At 33.0% G+C, this 22,523-nt stretch overlaps 1 protein-coding gene across 1 annotated transcript; it reads left to right on the forward strand.

The window, feature by feature from the left end:
- On the forward strand, positions 621-4,372 carry LOC105155667 (anthocyanidin 3-O-glucosyltransferase-like). Its single transcript, XM_011071584.2, has 2 exons — positions 621-1,217; positions 3,346-4,372. The coding sequence occupies exons 1-2, from the start codon at positions 743-745 to the stop codon at positions 4,239-4,241; spliced, it is 1,371 nt and encodes a 456-aa protein (XP_011069886.1). The 5' UTR covers positions 621-742; the 3' UTR covers positions 4,242-4,372.

A 22,523-nucleotide genomic window follows, 5' to 3' on the forward strand; every position in this document is an offset into this window, starting at 1 on the left:
TTTATAATATATGTGTACCGAATTAATTCGTTTCTTTTTCAATATATCAACCACCAGATCATACCAAATGAATTTTCTATCTTTTATTCCAATTAATTTATATGTCACGTTACTACGATAATGCCATTTACTTTGCTTAAGAAAAAAATATATATACATAACATATTTATATATATATATATAATGAAATAATAACATAATTCGAAATAAAAAATTCGATTTGAAACGGATAACCTAACTAGTAAAGACAACTAATAGGCCGGCTAGTACTCTATCCGACATAAAAGGATTAATATTTTAGCAAAGTTAATTTTTCTTCGTAAATTTGACCAACCTGCAGCGGTCAATCAAGCATATAAAAGAAAGCATTCGGATTTAGTCGGGCCTAAACCAACTATAGGCAAGTACAATATATTTGTGGTGTAATTGTTGTACAGTTCAGGCAAAGTGATCAATCACATTACAAATTAATATAACATACTTGCTTTATGATAAATTTAGTTCGACTAAATTTGATTTGCATTAAAATTTTTTGATAGCGTTTGGTTTCCTTCCATTGAAGAGTAGGTAGTCATAAAGTCACAAGCCTTGAGCTGCTAAGTTAGTTGCCTAGTTTCATTCATACATTCAACAATTCTTACTCAACACTCAACACTCACCACATGGTACAGGACTTCCACAACATTAAATACCATGTCCTAAAATCAATCATAGGACTTAGTAAAATTTTCCACTCCTAAACATGTTTCCTCACTTGCACATTGGTGTTTTAGCATTCCCTTTCGGCACACACGCCGCTCCACTGCTCGCCCTAGTCCGGAGACTATCCGCCTCTGCTCCAAACACTCGATTTTCCTTCTTTAACAGCACTGTTTCCAACAGTACGCTTTTCAGCGAACGTGTATCAGACTCGTACGATAATATTCGAAAATATGATGTGTGGGATGGAACGCCGGAGGGTTTCTCTGGAAGTCATTTCGAGGCCGCCGGGCTGTTCCTTAACGCGTCGCAGGGTAATTTTGAGAAGGCTATTGGAGAGGCTGAAGAGGAAACTGGTATGAAAATATGCTGCCTTGTTACTGATGCATTTTTGTGGTTTGGTGGTGATTTGGCTGCAAAAAGAGGAATCCCATGGGTGCCGTTTTGGACAGCTGCCTCGTGCTCTCTCTCTGGGCATGTTTACACCGATGAAATCTTAAAGGTTGTGAGATCAACAGGTAAATTACAGGTTTAATGCAATTTATCTTTATGTGATATCGTCAATGAGCAAAAAATAATAGTAATTTATTCTCTTATGTTTTTTAAAATGAAGCAATGTATCTCCTTAAACAAGCAATTTACTTTTTGTCTAAGGAGATAAATTGATTTATTTTGAAAAAGAAAACATGGGTAAATTGTTGTATGTCTAAAAATATAGGAAAATACACTGGTAATTTTTTTTTATAGAGGAGTAATTTACTTATTTGTAATATTATAAGGAGTTGTTTGTATTTTTTTTTTCATTAAATTAGTATTGCTACAACTTAATTTAGACATTTCCTGAAATTTGAACAAATTATAGCAAGAAATTTACACATAACTGCAAGGGGTGAATTAATTTTTTTTTTTAAATCAAGAATCTTTTTAGGGATAATTACAACGCCTCCTCATGAAGATTGGTCCGATTGTATTTAAACTTTCTATATTTTAAAAAACTATATATACCACCCCTAATAGGTTTCATTATTTTTTTTTTTTCATTTTATAACTAGATCCTTAGAGTTTAATATTTACTAAAATAAAATAATAAGAATGTATTAAGTAGGATCTTTATAAATAAAATTCAATTTCTGAATTCAAATATAAGTCCATAATATTATACTTAGATTTAAATATAAATCGGATCATTATCATTTCTCTTTCTAAATTTTAATTACCATATGTTATGTTGTCATCGTCAAATGTAAGAAAATTCATATGATCATAATCGTAATGACGTAACCAAACTCATTAATTTAATTTTTCAAATGCAAGATAAAATGAAACCAAATTAAAATATTTATCAGTGAATATAATTTTTGTTTCACAAGTTAGAAATATTAAAATTTTGAGATATATATACATCAAATAAATTTCAAATCAGTTTAAACATAGTCAAAGTTTTAGAGAAACTTTATAAATCTAGACAAATAATTAATTTAAAATTTATTATTTTACTTAAATAATGATGCCGATAGTATTGTAAAGTGTTCAGATGATTTGTAGGATGACAATCAATAATAGTAAAGGTACCTATGTGTAATTTTTAAAAACTTTGGAGGAGTGTATCTTCAATTAGCTCAAATTTTAAGGGGTTTATGTAATTATCGTCAAATAGTTAAATTGGTTAACTAAAGGTTAAAATTGAATTTTTATTCAAATTTTTGTGCTTCGCTAATATTTTGTTTTAGATAAATATAAATTTCATTAAGTAAAAGGTATTCGCTGACATCTTAATGGTTGGATTTGTTAGTTTGATAATAGTAAATAATAGGAATATTAAATGTCATTTCTAATTAAATGTTAACCAATATTGCAATAATTTTAATTATAATCAAAATATTTTATAATAATTAATAGTTATAGTCAAAACATTAGCAATAATATTTAAACCTACTAATGAAATGGTTAGCTAACAATCATTGCTCATTCATATGGTTATTTGTATTTGTTATATCTTTTAGAGTAATTACAATCTCTTTTTTAAAAATTGGATATAATTACACGTAAATCATGTATGGTTTGAAAAATTATATTTATTACCCCTGAGGTTTGCTTCCGCCTAATAAAGAAGTCTCTCCGTTAGTCAAAATTTACTGAATTTATCGATATTAATAAAAACTGAATAAAATTGATACTTACCTTTGATTGACTTATTACTGACTCATTGCAGGTTCAATAATTTTTTTCGAACTAAACTACCTTATAACGGTGAAAATATACCTTCTCAATATGCATTGACGCGTGATGATGTATGAGGGTAATTTGATCATAAAAAGATTTATTTTACCTGCTATAAGTCAGTAATAAGTTATCGAGACTGTATTTTTTCAATTTTGTTGTTAATATCAATAAATTCAGTGATTTTTCACTAACTGATAGACTTATTTGTTAGACGGAAGCAAACCTCAGATGTGGTAGATCTAATTTTTCAAATAGCAGAGTGTCTAAATGTAATTATACCAAACTTCAAGGAAGATGTGTGTAATTATTCCTATTCTTTAATGTTGACCATAATGATTAATTATAACAAAAAAAATTGTATTATTTTTACAATGAATTGTTTTCTTTTGCTGAAAAGTTTTGTGACACATCCATGAAAAACAGATGTTGCAGAAACAGCGGAACGAGAACAAACTCTAGCTTTTATCCCTGGATTATCAAAGGCACGTCTCAGTGATCTCCCTCCGGAGATTTTCTTAGAACAAAATCCATCACCACTGGCTCTATCAATCAACAAAATGGTCGAAAATCTTCCAAAATCCACTGCTATAGTCCTAAATTCTTTCGAAGAAATTGACCCTCAGATTACAACTGACCTGAAATCAAAATTCCAGCATTTTCTCAACGTTGGCCCGTCAATTCTTTCGTCCCCCGTCCCGCCAACCCCTGATGACAAAACAGGATGCCTGGCGTGGCTGGAAACACAAAATAGGCCGAAATCAGTGGTGTATATAAGCTTCGGGACCGTGATTACACCCCCCGAAAATGAACTAGTTGCACTGGCAGAAGCCCTGGAAACCTGTCAATTCCCGTTTCTTTGGTCACTGAACAACCAGGCGAAGAAATCCCTGCCAGAAGGATTTCTCGAGCGCACAGATAAAATCGGGAAGATTGTCCCATGGGCTCCTCAGTTGCAAGTTCTTGGACATACTAGTGTTGGAGTCTTCGTCACACACTGTGGCTGGAATTCCATCCTGGAAAGTATTTGTAGCTGCGTGCCGATGATTTGCAGGCCGTTTTTCGGGGATCAGAAGCTGAACGGGAGAATGGTGGAGGAGTCCTGGAAGATTGGCGTGAGGGTTCACGGAGGAGTCTTCCAGAAAAGTGAAACGATCGAGGCTTTCAATTATATACTGAGGAGTGAGTCAGGAAAAGTGATCAGGGAAAATGTTAATCAGCTCAGAGAGAAAGCTGGAAATGCAGTTAAATTGGAGGGGAGTTCAACTAAAAATTTCAAGAAGTTGCTGGAAATAATCAGTGTCCCGAAGGGCAGTAATTAGGCAGAAGAGACTGAGTTGATTGACATAAATCCATGCAATGCCTTTTGCTTATGGAGAATTAAAGTATTATTGTTGTTGTTTTTATCCACCGCAATGATTATATATAAATATAAAACCCCTAGAAAAAAAAATTCTATTAGCTAAACATGTTAATAGTTATTGTTAAAAATCATGATAAATAATTATTATTTATTTATATTTAAATAAAATTAATGTAAAAAATTAGTTTTTCATTATAAAAAAAATTATTTACCACAGCTAAGAGCCATAGTAAAAATATTTTTCATGGCTAAATATTTTAGCCACCCATGCAAAAACCATGGTCGACAACAACCGCTTTGTAGCCCTGATCAATGAATTTTTATTACGACTATTTATTATTAACCATGATAATTAGTCATGATTAAATATTATAATTATTGTAGCGAACTACAAGATCAAAAATAAATTAACGTACTTCATCTGGCATTGATAATTAAAAGTTGGCACGGTATGCAGTTTGCCCCTTTGTGTTATAAGAAATGTTTAAAATACTTTCTTATGAAAAATAAAATACTAAAAATATTTATTATGATTTTTAAAATATGACAAAACATCCCTTCAATTCCAGCAGTGTGGCACACATGTCTATCATGCTACCTAAATTTTTAGCACTAAAATTAAATTTACATCTTAATTTATGAACCTACGATTGAAATTTTATAGAAAATAAGCCAATCCCTAAATTTCATTAAATTTGATTTGAAGGTTCAGATCCAACACACAATTCAATAGTTTAGATCTCACTTAATTTTAATTTATGGTGCAGATTTCACAAAATATTATTTATAGCATTAAATATATTTAAAAATAAAAAATTTCATAAATTTAAATAATATTGACAAAATCTGAACCATTCATCTATGTTAGAATAGATCTAATGATGTATAAATAAGGATAAAAATATTATTTTATATTTAGAAATGAAAAAAAAATAGAAAAGGGCGCATGTGATACACCTAAAGCATGTACGAAATATTTTGTTATACTTTGAAAATCGTATAAAGATTTTTTAATGTTTTATTTTTCACAGGGAGATATTATAAGTATTTCTTATTAACACATGGGGCAAATAATTACATTTTATCCTTAAAAGTTAGTTTATTAAACATAAAATTAAAATCTAGCTAATTAGAACACAATTTTTTTGTCCATACTATAATAGAACAAAAAAGAGTTCTAATTAGATTCCTATTCTAAATTTTAGGGTAAATTATAACCACCTTTCTTGAAGTTTAGCATATATACAAATACCTTCTCATTGTTTGAAAAATTACAAATATCCCTTTGATTTTAATGTCCGTCTAACAACGAGCTCATTCTGTTAGGTTTTTATTCAATTTTTTTGGCAAACTGACCAAAACGCCATTTTGAATTATAAATTATAATTTTATATATATTTTATAATTTTTTAAAATATTTTTTTGAACTAATATTCCCTCAATATTATTTATTTTACCCATCCTCAATTTAATTTTATGCTTTTTTAAATATTTTTTTTACTTTTAAAAAAAGTCAACAAGAGTAAAATAGTGGTGCCCACTTTACTGTCCAAGAGGTACATAATTATTTCTGTTTGATATGGAATGATTATAAATTTTTTAAAAATTAAAAAAATATTTATAATTATGTCAAATTTTAGAAGATGTAATTATAATTTAACCTAAATTCTAATCAATATCACAGTGATGTGATAGAAGATACCCACTAACGAAACTTAGACGCAATCTGCACCAGAGAAGTTGGACGTTCATTTTCAAATAAAATGAAATTATAGCAGTCTTATGTATTAATGAAAACTGGTTGTTGACAAAGTTAATGGGCCAGGCCCAAACTCGCTCAGTCACTTCCTATATAAGGAGGTAAATTGCTTTATTTTAAAAATTATAGGGGACAAATTGCTATATTTTTTTTATAGGAGGTAATGTGCTCATTTTCAATATCACAGGAGGGTAAATTGCTATCTACCCTTTTAAAATAATTCAAATAATCGAATCCTAATTACGAATATTGCAACAGAATTTAATTTATAATTAGGATAAATTATATTAATACTCGTCAAGATTTGATATGAATACACAAACATTCATGATTCTTTGTCAATTACAAGAGGTGTTAGTTTAATGTAATAATGCGAGGGTGTTTGAATAAACTTTTACTGATGAAATAGAGGGTGTACTTATAGTGTAACTACAATTTGAAGAGGCACACTTTAAACTTTTAAAAGAAAGCTTGGGTTATTTCGGGAAAATTACAGTTCTCGTCCTGAACTATAGGGTGGTAAGTAATATTAGTCCCATGAATTTGAACATAGTCATTTTTAGTCGCACACATTAATATTTTCGTGCAAATTTAGGCCTGCCGTTAAGAATTTGATGTCCTACAACTATTGAAGTTGGTATAAATGACGTGATGATGTCATATGCAACGAATCTGTTACAGAATTCGTCCCAATTTCTGATGGTTGGTACCCGTTAGGAAATTTCCATTTTGAATATTTTTTTTTTTTGGTAGTGTTGGTTCCATAAAATAATTTTTAAAAGTTCATTGTGACAAAAAATTTATTAAACTATATATCACTTTTGATAATTAGTGACACCCCATTTACGAAAAGATTTAGTATATCTGCAATGTAGTAACAATTATACACACTACAAAAAAGTAAATCATTTTCTATTTTATAAATGACTACTGCTGATAATAAATACTATTTACCACAGATAATAAAAAATGAATGGAAAAAATAAAACTTTTATCATGATTAATGAACATCACTGTAATTTTAATTATGGACAAAATATTTATCATGATTTTTAACTGAGGCTAATACTGTTCATCCGCCTGCTGAAAACGTCGGCTAGTAGCCAATGCAAGTTATGATGAATTAGTATTTATCGTGATTTTTTATAATTATATATGGTAATTAACCATGACAAAAAAGTCCTATATTTTTTAATGAGATTTGTCATAACTGGATTGCCAATAATTATTTTTAGTTACAATTGCTTTATGTATAATATTTTTTAATTAGTAATTACCAGTAGCTAGTCATAATTTTTGCAAAATAATTGTCACTACATATTAAAATTATGAAATTCATTACTGCTACAAACAAAAATTATGTCGCTCCCAACACATGTAATATTTAGTGATAATAATTAATGTTGTCACCTGACTTTTTGTTGTTATGTATATATTTTTTTTTGGTTGTGAATTATTGAAAAACTTATGACTATTGTTTCACTAGCGGTAGGTGTCGAATAATTTGGTGAACACAAAATAGTCTAGTCATAATAGACTATTGGGAGTAAAAAGATATCAATATTCACATGAAAATCAATCCAGAATGTACACCATCGATGAGTATATATACACCAAGCAAGAGAGAGAAAGTAACAAATTCTAAGAAAATGCCTATGTGGATAACAACCTAAGAAACTACTGATAACAATAACTGAAAAATATAACAGGGAGAAAAATGACAAAAAATAAATAGGTCGCTGATGAGATGGTGCTGGTGGAGGTCGTTGGTGAGATCGGTGAGATCGCTCGCTAGGGCAGGTCGCTGTGTGTAGTGCTATCTTTAGGTCGCTACAACCCCCTCTCAAGATGGAGCCGAGGAAGCGAGGCCCAACTTGCAAAGTAAACGTCCGAAATTAGTAGTAGGAATGTAAGAAGGAGAGATGAAATCGAGTTTGAACTGATCTCGAACAATGTAACAGTCAATGTCGAGGTGTTTGGTGCGCTCGTTAAAAACGGGATTGGCGGTGATGTGGATGACAATATTGTTGTCGCACCAGAAGGGGATAAGCAGCGGGACAGAGACATGGAAGTCGCGCAGCACATAGGAGATCCAGAGGAGCTCGCAAACAGTAGAGGTCATGTTGCGATACTTAGCCTCAGCTGATGAACGCAAGATGGTAGCTTGTTTCTTGGTCTTCCAAGAGATGAGCGACGACCCAAGAAACACACAGAATCCGATAACTGATCGTCGAGAGTCAGGGCAAGAGGCCCAGGACGCATCAGAGTAAAAGAGTCGAGTCTGGAACATATAACGAAGAACATGAAGGGCCGCAACCCAATGAGAAGAGTGAGGTGCCTGAAGGAATTAACTGAGTTGTTGGACGAGAGATGTCATGTCATGTAAGATTGAGATACAGGAGGCGACTGACAAGCCGCCAAAAATCAGCCAGAATGTCCTGCAAGTATTTATGCTGAGTGATCTGTAGGCCATGAGAAGAACGAGCGAGTTCGAGCCCAAGAAAGTACTTAGCTGGTCCGAGGTGTTTGATGGTGAATAAACAATCAAGATAGGCCTTAACAAAATCCAGAGCAGAAGGTGACAACCTAGTGAGGAGGATGTCATCAACATAAACCAACAAGGCAGTGAGCTCGCTTGAGGTTCGCTTGATGAAGAGATAGTGTTCATGGCTCGACTGTTTGAAACCAAAGGCCAGCAACTGATTGTTAAACTCCAAATTCCACCGTCTAGAGGCTTGTTTGAGCCCATAAAGCAATCTCTGTAGCTTGCAAACTTATCCGGAGGGAACGACAAGGAGGCCTTTAGGAAGATCACGAAAATCATGGAGGAATGCATTATTGATATCCAGTTGTGCCAGGGGCCACGAATTGGAGGCTGCCAATGCGAGAAAGATCCGTACAGCAGTAGCCTTAGCGACTGGTGAGAACGAATCAAAGTAGTCCACCCCATCGATATAAGTATAACCCTTCGCCACCAAATGAGCCTTATAGCGATCAATGGTCCCATCAGGATGAAGCTTCAGCTTATAGACCCACCGTGAACCGATGGTACATTTTCCAAGCGGCAAGGTCGTCAAGATCCAAGTTCTGTTCGCAACAAGTGCCTCCAACTCCTTAGACATAGCCTCCACCCAATTCCTGTCCTTACAAGCCTACAAATAACTGTTAGGTTTCTGTAAAGTAGATAAGTGAAGAATACTAGAATGTGCAGCGGAGTACGATACAGAGATACAGGAAGGAGAAATGGGGGTGTAGTTGCAATCATAATCTGATAGCCAAGAAGACCTAGAATGAGGTTGCTGAGATCTACGAAGTGGAACAGAGGTGGGAAAACTTGGCACTGGATCAAGAGTAGAGGGAGTGACCGCAGTTGGTGCAAGACTGCTAGGTCGCTCAAGAGAGTAGGAGGATCGAAGTCATTACCAAGAAGTGGTAGGGTGATAGGATCAGAAGGCAAGATAAGGTTGGAATAAGGAAAGATGTGCTCATGAAATACCACGTTCCTAGAGGTATAAAGGTCATGGGAGTCAAGATTGTAGACTTTGTAAGCCTTTTTGGTTTGGCAGTAGCCAGGAAAGATGCATTTCGTGGCACGTTTGTCAAACTTTTTCTTGTGAGGCAGAGTGTTGGTTGTGAAGCACAGACAACCAAATGTGCGAAGTCATGTGAGGTCGGGTCGTTTATGATAGAGGATTTCATATGGACACTTCCAATCAAGGGTAGAAGTGGGTAGTCTGTTGATAAGATAGGTGGCTGTGAAAATGGCTTTCCTCTAAAACTGAGTGGGTAAATGTGATTGAAATAGAAGAGCCCTGGCAATCTGTAAGATATGCTTATGTTTACGTTCTGCGACCCCATTCTGTTGAGGGGTATAAGGACATGAAGTCTGGTGTATAATTCCAAGGGAGTTGAACAGCGAACAACATTGATCGTTAACAAATTCTAATCCATTATTTGATCGAATATATTTCACAGATGCATGAAAGTGAACTTTGATCATATTTAAAAAGTTGGTCAGTGTTTGAGGAACCTGGGACTTATATTTGAGTAAGAAGGTCCAGGTCGCACGACTATAGTCGTCTACGATGGTAAAGAAGTAATGGCACCCTGTCAGTGACCCAAGAGAGCTAGGTCCCCAAAGATCTGTGTATAAGAGTTCAAAAACATTAACAGAGGAAGTGGTACTAAGGGTAAAGGGCAGACGATGCTGCTTAGCAATGGGGCAAATATCACACTGATCATTGATTGAAGAAACATCAAATTTAATAGATTCGATGTGTTTGAGTACATTGGATGAAGGATGGCCGAGCTTTCTATGCCATAACGATGTGTTACAGATGCGAGGAGAATGATAAGAATTAATCACAAGAGAACTAAAGGATGAAACATCTATAAAGTAAAAATTCCTAACCCGGTTCCCCACAACAATGGTCATCTTAGTCCTCTGGTCCTAAAATACACAGCAGGAAGCGTGAAAAATGACCTCAACAGGTAGTGAAAAGCATATCTTAGGAAATGGAAGCAAGTTAAATTTAAAGGAAGGCACTAGTAGCACATTGGTGAGAGTGAAGTTTTTGTCTAAGGTGATTGTCCCGGAATGGGTAACTTGCTTGGTGGAACCATCCGAAAAATGTATTTGAGTAGGATGTGAGATGGGGGTTAGATTTTCAAGGGGACAAGAGTTACCGCACATATGATTAGTCGCCCCCGTATCTACAATCCAGGAATTTAAATAGTTAGCTCCAGAACTCATAAGGGCAATATCTGTACCTGCAAATTCATCGAATCGACCTCCTCCTTCCGTGCGACCTCCCCTATCTAGCCCTCCAGACTGCATGGTAGTTCGCATAAGCTTAAGCAACTCCTGCAGTAGTTCCTCCTTAGCATCAGGTCGTGACGGTGTCTCCTTTCGGGTCACTACTTCCGCTGCGAACCCACGCGCTACGCCTGTATCTCTTTTGGGTTTATCCAATAGCTTCTTGTACCATTCAGACGTTCCATGAAGTTTAAAACAGATCTCTCTGCTATGTCCTGCTCTGTCACAATGCGACCAGTGTTAGGTTCGCTTGTCCGGCGGAATATACCGTCTCTTGTCAGATCGCAGGCCTCCCTTAACATCCAATGTCGCGTTCTCACCACTATCTGCGAGCTTCATCTGAACACGTTTTTGTTTTTCCACGCTTTGTATCATGGAGTATACTTCCACGTCTTCTATCCATTATTGATAAATGTATTTTTTAAAAAAATTACTTTTATTACTGTTTCAATAACTCATATGTGAATCCATTTCACATATATATCAGTTTTTGAAATACCATCCATCAATTTACATTATTATATATCATTAGAATTGATTTTGAATACCTGATATTATTAGAATGGATTTTGATATCTTTTTGAATTGATTTTTCGAAATTTATATATCATTAGAATTGATTTTGAAATACCATCTTCAATCAATATTGATTGATTATCTTTAGCTAAGGAAAACTCTCTTATTCAAAGTGAGTGGTATAGAAAGACGATGAACTTTTCTTAAGCCTTATATTATGCTTTAATTTTTTAATGCTTTAGATATACTCTTAAATTTTAATATTATATATTAATTGCAAAATGGAATCATAATAAGTATATAGGCATAAAACTAAAATTAAAACATAAAATAAATCATCATAATCCAATAAAATAAAGAATTAGTCAAAGAATGGATAAAAAATTTACAATTTTAAAATGTATCTATTGATGCTATCATAACAAAATATTTTGGTAGAATTATTTAATAAATGTATAGTACTTCAAAGAAGTTGTAAATATTAGAGAACAATTTTTATAAAAATCACCACTTTGCTAATTATTGTTAAAAAATTCAATTTAAAATAAAATATTAAAAAATTGTAGTAATTGAAATATTTAAAACAAAATTTCAAAATTTCAATATTTTAGATAATTATTTTTTAGTAAATAATGATCAAAAAGTGCAAAGAAGTTTTTTCAAAAAAATTGAAAATATAGAAATACAATTAAATATTATTTTAATCACCTTAAAACTTCCCTTCTTTTAATAAAAATTATTTAATATTTAATATGGTTAATTATTTATTTTTGAATAGATTAATTTTTTAAATATCAAGATGCAATTGAGGTATTAGACAAATTATTCTTTGGTGTTAGCTATTATATATGAATTTCATAACTAAAAATATAATGTTTGTACCATTTGAATATACAGATTTGTTTTTTAAAATAATGATGTATTACAAATAAAATAAAATGATAATCAATTAAAAAATCCATTGATGTGAAATATGACAATTAAGGAATAACAATTCTATTAAATTAAAGAATAAAAAATCTATTAAATAAACGAATAAAAATTAAAGTTCAAAAACTTGGCTAAATATGTGCCAAATGATTTAAAATAAAACAATCGCATCAAAATAAGTTCGTATAAGTAATTTATTTATTATATATATATATATATTTACAAAAAATATATCCAATTACATGAGTGAATATATGTTCTATAAATAAATATTATAAGATTCAATATTATTGGAGCCAAAATTAGTATTAAGTATCATGATATCGTCAAATCGACCAACATCAATGGTAAATATTACCTGCCGTGAGTAATTAAATTGAAAAATATAAATTAAATACATAAATTAAATCAAAAGTTTTAAAGACAAAAATGAAGATATTCATAGAAATAAGTATATGTGGTAAATTAGATCAAAAATTAGCTTGTTCACTTTATATGCCATACAGAAAATAGATAGATGCATTTGTTGATTTTCAATTTAAATATAATAACACGATATGAATCTTGCCGTATATTATCTATCTATAATATTATAAAAGAAAATTTATTGATCGTACAAATTTTTTTTTTTTTATTTATTTTATTCTTTCAGAAATAATTTTTCATAATAGTAATTTAAATATATTTTAGTTATTTTATAATTATAATTTTTTTCTCTCTCCCCGCTCATGTTCTCTATATATTTTGCCCTCACAAACTTCAATAATTTTAATAAATCCTATTATAATTTATTTTTTTCATTTGCATTATCCATACTTAATTTTCCTTACAAATGTTGATATTTTTAATAAACTTATAATTATAATTTATTTTTCTTTCGTATTTTAGTTTTTTTTCTCACATACTTGTTTCTTTTTCATTATTTCATTATATGTTGTATACTTTTTTTATAATTTCGTTTCTATTCATATCACAATATAATTTTTTATATGTTTGCGCAACCCGTGCAACAATAATTACTTTTTCAAAAAAGAAAAGTCAAACCAAGAAATGGGAAATTAATCTTTTATTTGAATTTGTATTTTGAGTGTTTTATTTTGTATTTTGAAGATATAGAGAGAAAAATAGAGATAAGTAAGTGTGTGTTGAAAATAGATGATATGTTTGGATTTGTGGTTTGAGGTAATTTAAAATATTTTAAAATAAGTGGTGTAGGTTTAATGTTGAGATTTGGAAGACAAAAATCACTGTTCATTAGCAAATCGTATCTCTTTTATATATAAATAGATATATATATAAATATTGTACGTTTAGTGTTGTATTTTTTTGAAACAAAAATCATTATTTATTGTCAAATTATGTCTATTTTATATTATATATAAATATATATGTATATATATAAAAAGTTAAAATAAAATAATACAAAAATAAGGTGTAAAATTACAAAAATAAATATTGAATGTATTTTATCTTATTTTAAAAATACAAAAATATGAATCTAAACATTATGTTTGTTTTTTTTTCTAATTTAGGGAGTATGGTGGTTGTGGAGGGATGGATGACACGTTTAGTTGACGGCTATTTTTCTGCAGTGTCATAAAGGGCGCGTGAGAGAGTCAGAGGAGTAGAAACTAGAAAGCGCCCAACTCACGAGAGAGATCCAGCATTTCATGTGATTCTTGGGATTGATGCTTTCCCTCCTTTTCTGGGATTTGACAGTCCCCTACTCCACTGCTAACTAATCTGCCGCTCACGCCTTTGTTGGTAGTGATTATTAGTGCGATGTTTGGACATTTACATATGGTTGCATGTGTTTTCAATTTAAGTATAATTATTATTTAAAATATATTTAATTATTATAATTATTTAAAATTATTTTTTAATAACTGAAATATAATTAAAATTAATTAAAAAATGGACGTCGCCCACAGAAGGGCAACGATGGTCTGGGCATCGCCCACAGAAAGACAACGACGTTCTGGGGGTAGCAATGATTGGGTTGGGGGTAGACAGCGGGGTGAGTGGTGGGGGGGGGGAGGGGGGGTCATAGTTTGGTTTAAATTGATAAAATTCGGTTCGATTTTGTTTTCTTTACAAAAAAAATTAATTTTTGGTTTGATTTTTTTCATCACTGTTTGGTATCCGAAAAGAATCGAAAATCAATTTATATATATATATATATATTATTTCATTAATTATATTATGTTAAAATATATTATATATCATATTATATTTATATATTAATATTATAATATAAACAAAAAACTAAAAGAGAAAAGAATGACTGAATGAGAAAACGCAGTAAGGCACCACTTCAGTTCTCCACTCTCTCCACCGGCAACCACACCCACCAGCGACTCTACCTCTCGCGACTTCGTTCTTCTTCTTGGTGGTAGAAGAGAAACGTTACACTTCGCACAGGTAGTTTTTCTTTCTTTGTAAATTTCTTTTACAGTTTGCAGAAGAAATTTAGAAATTGAATTTACAAGTTTTGCTTTGAATGTGTTTAATGAAATGCCTAATAAATTTTTTTTGAATATTGTATTAATAGGATATTGAATATTGTAGTTGTACTATTAAATTTGAGTTTAAATTAAACGAGTGGATTGCTATTGTGTTCTTTTATTTTGATTTGAAATCTTGAATTATATTCGTAAATATTCTTTTCATGATACATTTTATTTTTTAGATTTTAATATTCTGGTACATGTATTTTTGGATAAAATTAAAAAATATTAAAATTATTTATATATATTTTTTTATAAAAAAATCAATTTTTTGGTTTTTTAACAGTATTGGTTTGGTTCAATTTTTTATTTTTAAAAATGGTGAACAAAATTCGATTAACCAAAAATTCGATTCGGTTAACCAAACAGAACACCCCTAGGGGTGGGGGTAGTGGGGATTAATATTTTTTGTTTCAAATAATATTTTTAATCAATAAAATATCAAATCTTGATTTTCTTTCATATATTCAAAATCCAACAGTTAAAGATTAATTGATGAGATTTAATGGCACTGATACAATCAGCACTGATACAATCAATACAGATCCAATGGTTATTAAAATAAAAAATAATATATACTAAGTAAGGGTATAACGGTTATTTGTGAAAAATTTAACGTTGTTAGTTAGGTTTAATTGAAAGGGGCGATTAAGCTACATTTAATAAAACAGAAAGGGATTCTTTGCCTAATTTTTAAAACAGAGGGGGATTTTTAACATACTTTTTAAAACACGAACAGGGGGTGTTATGCATTTAAATTTTGAAATCAGAATTGAAAATTTGGTATTTAAAATTAGAATTTAAATTTTCAACTTTTAAAATAAATTCAAATATTTTGCTGCAAAAAAATATATCCTGAAAATGAGACATTCATCTCCATGCTCAAAACCAGGGCCGAAGCCGAGTCGGGGCGAGTGGGTGGAGCTCTCATAGGTCACCCTCCTGTTCAATCTAATCTCCATAACACTTCAACCACAAATTTAGATTTGAAGTTCGGGGAACGGCAAGTTGCATAAAAATAAAAAGAAAGAAAAAATCGATCATCTAGCGGTGTATCCCTTGACCGACCAAGGGTTACCCACAGTCAAACTAGCGATAATGCTCAATATGAGAAACTATGGAAACGCTATAAAAAATCCTCAATAATTACTAATGCCATGGTGATAGGTGATCGTTCGGTGTACTTTAAGCATCTGGGTTGTGCTTTTTCCAAAGGAGGTGAGCACATGATGCAGTGTCTGTAGTCCAGTCTCCAGTCTCGGTATGTGCCCCTTAGGTGTATCTTCTACATTGTCTAGCAATTGTAGAGCATCAAACGAGTTAGAAACAACAATTGCCTTGCCTTTTTCCTCACAGCTCAACCTTTGTTCACGAGGAAGCTCTCATTCCTCTCTTCGATTGTTCAACTTGTGAGTTGGCAGCAAAGGTAGTGGTCTCGCATTGGTTTCCATGTGCCGTTTACTCTCCTTAGTTCTCGCCATACCAACTCCCGTATTATTATTGTTCAAGGCCCTCATACTCTTTTCAGGAACCGGTGGTGATTGGGTATGCAAAGTCTTCCTAGTCTTCACAGTGGCTTGTGATGGTTGTGGCGCAATAACTTTAGGTACATATACGGCTACCGGGGGTTGCGTAGGTTTAAGGGATTTATGAAGTGAACAATCCTTCGTCATATGCACAATGGTCATACAACTCGTGCATTTTGGAGGGAGCCATTCGTATTCAACATCAATCTTACACGGTGTTTCCCCTCCATCTTCATCCGGTGCCATGATAATAATGTGTTTAGTCATCTTCTTAGTAATGTCTAGCATCACGCATACTTGAGCAAAGTCCAATCGTGTGCATGCCCTCATTATTGCATATGGGTAGAAGGGCTTGCCCACTCCATTAGCAATTGTGCTCAACCCTTCCGTTGTCCAATATTCCATTGGAAGGTGCCAAAGTTTTATCCAGACCGGTACTTGTGTATGTATCAGTTTTCTCATAGTCATACATGGTTTCCACTTCTGTAGTACTAATGGTTGCCCTTGCAACAACCATGGACCCCCTTCTATCACCTCCTCCATATCAATGTCAGTTTCAAATTGAAAGAAGAAAAATCCATTAATTGTTGCTGTTACCTCACGTGGAGCAAGCCACACCGAATGGGCGTATTCCTTCAAATGATGGTAATACGGCCGCTTACCCAAAAAATATCCAACTGCAGTGGATTTCCAGCGTTTAGAGCCATCTTGCATAGTATCCAAAGATGGACGAACCACGACCTCCCTATTTTGAATTGTAGGGGCAATGAATGAGAGCGTTTTCCGTGTGGAATTGTTGAAAGCAGTTGCAATTTTGTCATTTCCGATAGAATGTTCCCAACAAATAATCTCGTAAAGATGGGTCTAACTGGTGTAGCAAATGGGTTGGTTTTTTCCACATCACCGCTGATGTCACCCGCCACATCATACCTGATGTCAGCATCCACATTATCATCCGCATCAGCAGTGACATCATCACCCAAGTCAGCAGCTGCATCAGTGCTTACATCATCGATGACATCAGCGGCTGCATCATCATTCTCCTTCCCGGTCTGCTGGTGTTCTTTCGCCAGCAGCACAGCCTCGCCGGCCATCGTGTTGTGAGATGCTGCCGGTAACCTGCTGCACCTCGCCGGAGGTTGGGGATTGGTGGCCGGAATCTGCAAGTGTGCCTTTGAGGAAGAAGAATCGGCCACCGTAGATGCCGCTGCGCCATTCCCGTCTGTTTTTCAGCCAATTTGTTCCCCGTCGCCAGCAGAATGTTACGCCACTCCTTGCGAAGGCCATCTGTCGTCGTCTCCGCCCCTGGTCGCAACAATCCGCCACAAGCCCCACAACCACCTATATAAGGAATTTATTGCATCAATAAACTTCCTATATGGGATAAAAGAATATGAGAGTATCAAACTCACCCCCATAACCCCATATATACTTATCAAATCCTTCCACTTTTCCCATCATTTTTCAATGTGGGACAAGTACTTTCTCTTCTTCTTCTCATTTTCTCAACAAAATATATGGATTTTCTTTATATAATTTTATTAAAATTACAACAATCCCCCACAAATCCATAGATTTGAACTCAAGTTTCTGTAACTTGCTTTCAACAATTGTACCTTTCGGTTTGAACCACTGTCTAAGTTATCTAGCGTTAGTTATTACCAGGTTAAATGAAACTAAGCCTTGAATTTGAGCTTGTGAGCGTGACAGCGTATGTCAGTAACAATAAGCTACTGACTTTGTGCTGAATTTTAGGGTTGACACTTAGGATACATGTCATTATCCTGTTCATGAATGCTTTCAGGAATAACTCAATTCCTTAGTTGCGGCCAAATAACTACATTCACTTAGTTGGACGACTCTAGGGATGCACTACTAGCATCTCGTCTAAGATTTGAATCCCTTCAGAATGAAGCCTTACTGTACTTACAGTACCAACATCTTCAAGAATTATAGGGGACAGACTCCAGATACAAAGTATCAGTCTATTTTGGTTGTTAACATACTCTACGACTTGTTAATACCACATTGAACCTTCTTTGTGAGTCTCCACTTAGAAGGTTGGGTTGACATCATAGATACATCATTGATGGATTTTTAGTCTTATCCCCAACTGGATTTATATACTTGTGACAGATTTGATTCTTTCGTCGAAGGATCAACTGCATTATCCTTTGTTCCCACAAAGTCAATACCAATTACTCTGTGTGATACTAATGCCCTTATAGACTTTAGTCTAACTTGGACGTCTTATTTGTCTTTTGATTGTATTTAAGACTCATCATCTTTGCAATTTTGGTTTGACTATCACGATGTACAACTATGGGTGGAAGAGGCTGGTTTACTGATGAGAAGTTGTAATAACAATCCATATAACCATTCTGTCTCGGTACTAGTAGTATCCAACGCATATAACTCAACTTCAAAACTAGATCAGGTTATCAAAGTCTGTTTTACAAATTTCTAGGAGACTGCGCCCCCACCTAAGGTAAAAATATATCCTGAACACCCATTGCTATCGGAATTTTTGGCTATATCCAGCTAGTATCACTATATCCCTCAAGAACATTAGGGAATCTGCCATAATGTATGGCTAGTGACACGGTGCTCTTAAGGTACCTTAGTACCCTACCCAAAGTTCCCCAATGGGTTCTATTAAAACAACTAGTGTATCTAGCTAACTTTGAGAAAACAAGATATATTTGGTCTCGTGCCATTTGATAGATACTGTAAACTCCCAATAATTTGGGAATACCTTAGTTGTGCAACTGGAACACCACTTTTATTTTTGAATAAAGCTACAAAAGAATCATATGGTGTCTTAACACTTCTACTGTTTTGATATCCAAATTTCTCAATTATCTTCTCAATATAATGAGATTGAGATATGGCTATCCCATAAGTTGAATGTCAACTTGATGCCAAGAATTACATCAGCCTCACCCATTTCCTTTATTTCAAACTTATTTTTCAAAAATCACTTGGTTTTAGTAATGATATCTAGACATGATCCTATTAAAAGAATATTATCTACATACAGACATAAAACTATTATTTTATCTCCTTTAACCTCACATTATATACACTTATCAGTCTCATTTATGGTGAAACCAAACTTAAGTATAGTTTATTAAATTTTTCATGCCATTGTTTAGGTTCTTGTTTAAGTCCATAGAGAGACTTGACAAGTTCACAAACTTTGTGCTTGTTACTATAAGCTACAAACCCCTTAGGCTGATCCATGTATATTTCCTCCTCGATTTCACCATACAAGAAGGTTGTTTTCACATCCATCTGGTGAATCAGAAGACTATATACGAAGCAAGTGCTATAAGCACCCAGATTGTAGTCAATCGAGCTACCAGATAATAAGTATCAAAATAGTCTATTCCCTCCTTTTGTTTAAAACCCTTAGCCACCAATATGGCTTTAAACTTATCGATAGTCCCATCAGATTTCAGTTTTTTCTTAAAGATCCACTAACACCCAATAGTATTACACACCGGAGGGAGATCGACGAGCATCCATGTTCCGTTAGAAATAACGAAGTCCTTCTCATAATTATTGACAAAGTCACTTTCAAAATCCTTGACAACCTAGCTCTCTTACTCCATTTAGATTCATCTGACTCCTCATAAGTCAAACTAATACTATTAGGATTAAGCCCCACATTTGACATCTTTTCTACGTGTTCAGGAATAGACGTGGAGGCAAGTGAATCATCAAGTAAAACACTTGAAGGTACTCTTATTTTCATAGAAAATACATTTTCTAGGAAGACAGCATCATGAAATTCGACTATTGTGTCAACCTCAATGCTTGGAATTTTTGATTTAATAACCAAGAAATCTCAAAGCATAACTTGTCTCCACATAGCCCAAGAACACAGGATTAACAGTCTCAGGGCCTAATTTCTTTCTTTTATGTTCTGGGACTAGCATTTTTTCTAGGCACCCCCATGCTATAAAGTATTTGAGGCTTGATTTTTCTTTCTTTCCACTACTCGAAAGGAGTACCCGTATTGTGTTTTATAGGTACTTTGTTCAGAATATGACAAGCCGTATTCATAGCCTCTCCCTACAAACACTTTGATAACCCGAAGGTTAGTAGGAGACTGTTAATCATGTCTTTGAATGTTCTATTCTTTTGTCCAGCTACTTCATTAGATGAAGGAGAATATAAGGGAGTCTCTTCATGAATAATGCCAAAAGTTTGACAATATTCATTGAACTTACTTGACTCATACTCTTCTCCTTTACCAGACCTTAGTCGTTCAAGTTTCTTACCAATTTGGATTTATGCTCATTTTTAAACAAAATAAATTTATCTAAGATTTTATCCTTATTTTTCATGAGAAACACATAACAATATCTACTGCAATCATCTCTAAAGATGATAAGATATAGTTTATGGTCCCTGGTCAAAACTCCATTAAATTCACAAATATCTGTGTGAACTAAATCAAGTATTTCTGAATCCCTTTCAAGTGATTGATAGGGTTTCCTAACTTGTTTAGCTTCTACACGAACTTGGCATTTGTGATTTCATTCAATATTTTCACAAGGAATTAAATTCAAATTCATCATTTGTTTGATTGAATTAAAATTTAAATGATCTAACCTGCTATGCCACATAGTAGAAGATTCTACATTCAAAACAATAGAATCAGAAACATCAGTTTTATTATTATTCTCAACTTGAACATTGAACAAACCATTGTCAAAATAACCTTTACCAATAAAAGTACCAAATTGCTGAATTACAACTTTATTGAATTTAAATGCTAATTCATATCCCTCTCTAATTATTATAGAACCACTACATATATTTCTTCTAACAGTGGATACATGATGAACTTTTTTTAAAGACAAAATGTTTCTTGAAGGAAATTTCAAGTCCACGCTTCTTATCCTAAGTGCTTCAGCTATACTAGAGTTCCCCATCTTACTGTCTTTCCACTTCCCTAGTAAGGTCTCCTCCTCTTCGAAACCATGCTATAAGTTTTCTTTGAGGCCATACTGTTCCTTGCAGCGATAATTCATTGTGGCGAAGTGCTTTGGATTTCAGAGCCTTCAGGTTTGATTTGGTATCTTGACTTATCGTGTATCTTGACATGCTATGGCTTAAGTCACTTGACTGATTGTCTGATTTGACCTATTACTTTTATATTGCTAAAAAAACACTCATATTTATAGATGAGGATGAAAGCTCGTGCTGTAATCGTTTGATAAAGTGTCACAATTTAATTGATTCTTTATAATTTAATTAACGTTATTTTCTTAATCACAAAATGTGATTTATTTAGAATTACCAAATTAATTAATATTTGCTACCTTATTGGCTTGAAACTCACTTACATCGTTTTCAAACACTATAAATTTTTTGATGAATTATTTTTCTACTGTGCCACATTTAAACATGTATTGGTCATTTAGTTAATCAAAATAAAGGAATAATTTCAAATTGTATTTTGATTATCCAAAAAAAAAAAAAAATGATGTTCATAGTTGCAATTTTTTTTTTCTTAATTTAACTCAGTCAACTACTATTAAGTGGCCTTTAGTTATGGGTGTGAGGGCTTATAGTGCACAAGTGCGAATGCATGGTAAGTTTGGATTACGATTAATTTTGATTATCTAAAAAAAATTTGAGAACCAAAATTGATAAAGTCGGAACATGGGGTATTAAAAATAATTTAACGATTAATTTAGAAGATCATAAGTGAACCTCTCAGAATTTTGGTTATTTTCAACGAAAATGGTATCTCACACTTCTTGTCTCTATGGAAGGTAAAGAGCTGTTAATTTTTTGCTTTTATTATTGGTTTACTATTTTTGGCATACATTTTGTAACAAATGCAGACGAAGAGTTTGTGAGTTTCAAGAGTTTTTCTGTCTAATAATATGTATTTTTAAGAACAAACTCGTGATGGTTCTGCCAGAACCAATACTTTATAAAATAAAGTATAGATTACTCGACACGCTACATCACATATATATGAATTATATTTTATAAAAATAATAGTATTTTTAGTTTTGTAATAAATGTTTATATATTATAATTATTAATAAATTTTATATAAGAATAATATTTTATTCTTGAAAAAATGACAAGTGGCGAGTGCATTTCCCACATCACTCTAATTTGGTAAGGGGTATTCATATCAGCGAATCACGTGGAGGTTCCG

This window comes from Sesamum indicum, linkage group LG2 (assembly GCF_000512975.1).
Source record: "Sesamum indicum cultivar Zhongzhi No. 13 linkage group LG2, S_indicum_v1.0, whole genome shotgun sequence".
Taxonomy (NCBI): Eukaryota; Viridiplantae; Streptophyta; class Magnoliopsida; order Lamiales; family Pedaliaceae; genus Sesamum; species Sesamum indicum.

Excerpts from the sequence above, each read along its gene's own strand:
- LOC105155667 (XM_011071584.2), top strand. The coding sequence starts at position 743 with ATGTTTCCTCACTTGCACATTGGTGTTTTAGCATTCCCTTTCGGCACA. Across the intron at positions 1,218-3,345 it reads AAAGGTTGTGAGATCAACAG|ATGTTGCAGAAACAGCGGAA; the intron begins GTAAATTACAGG and ends CATGAAAAACAG.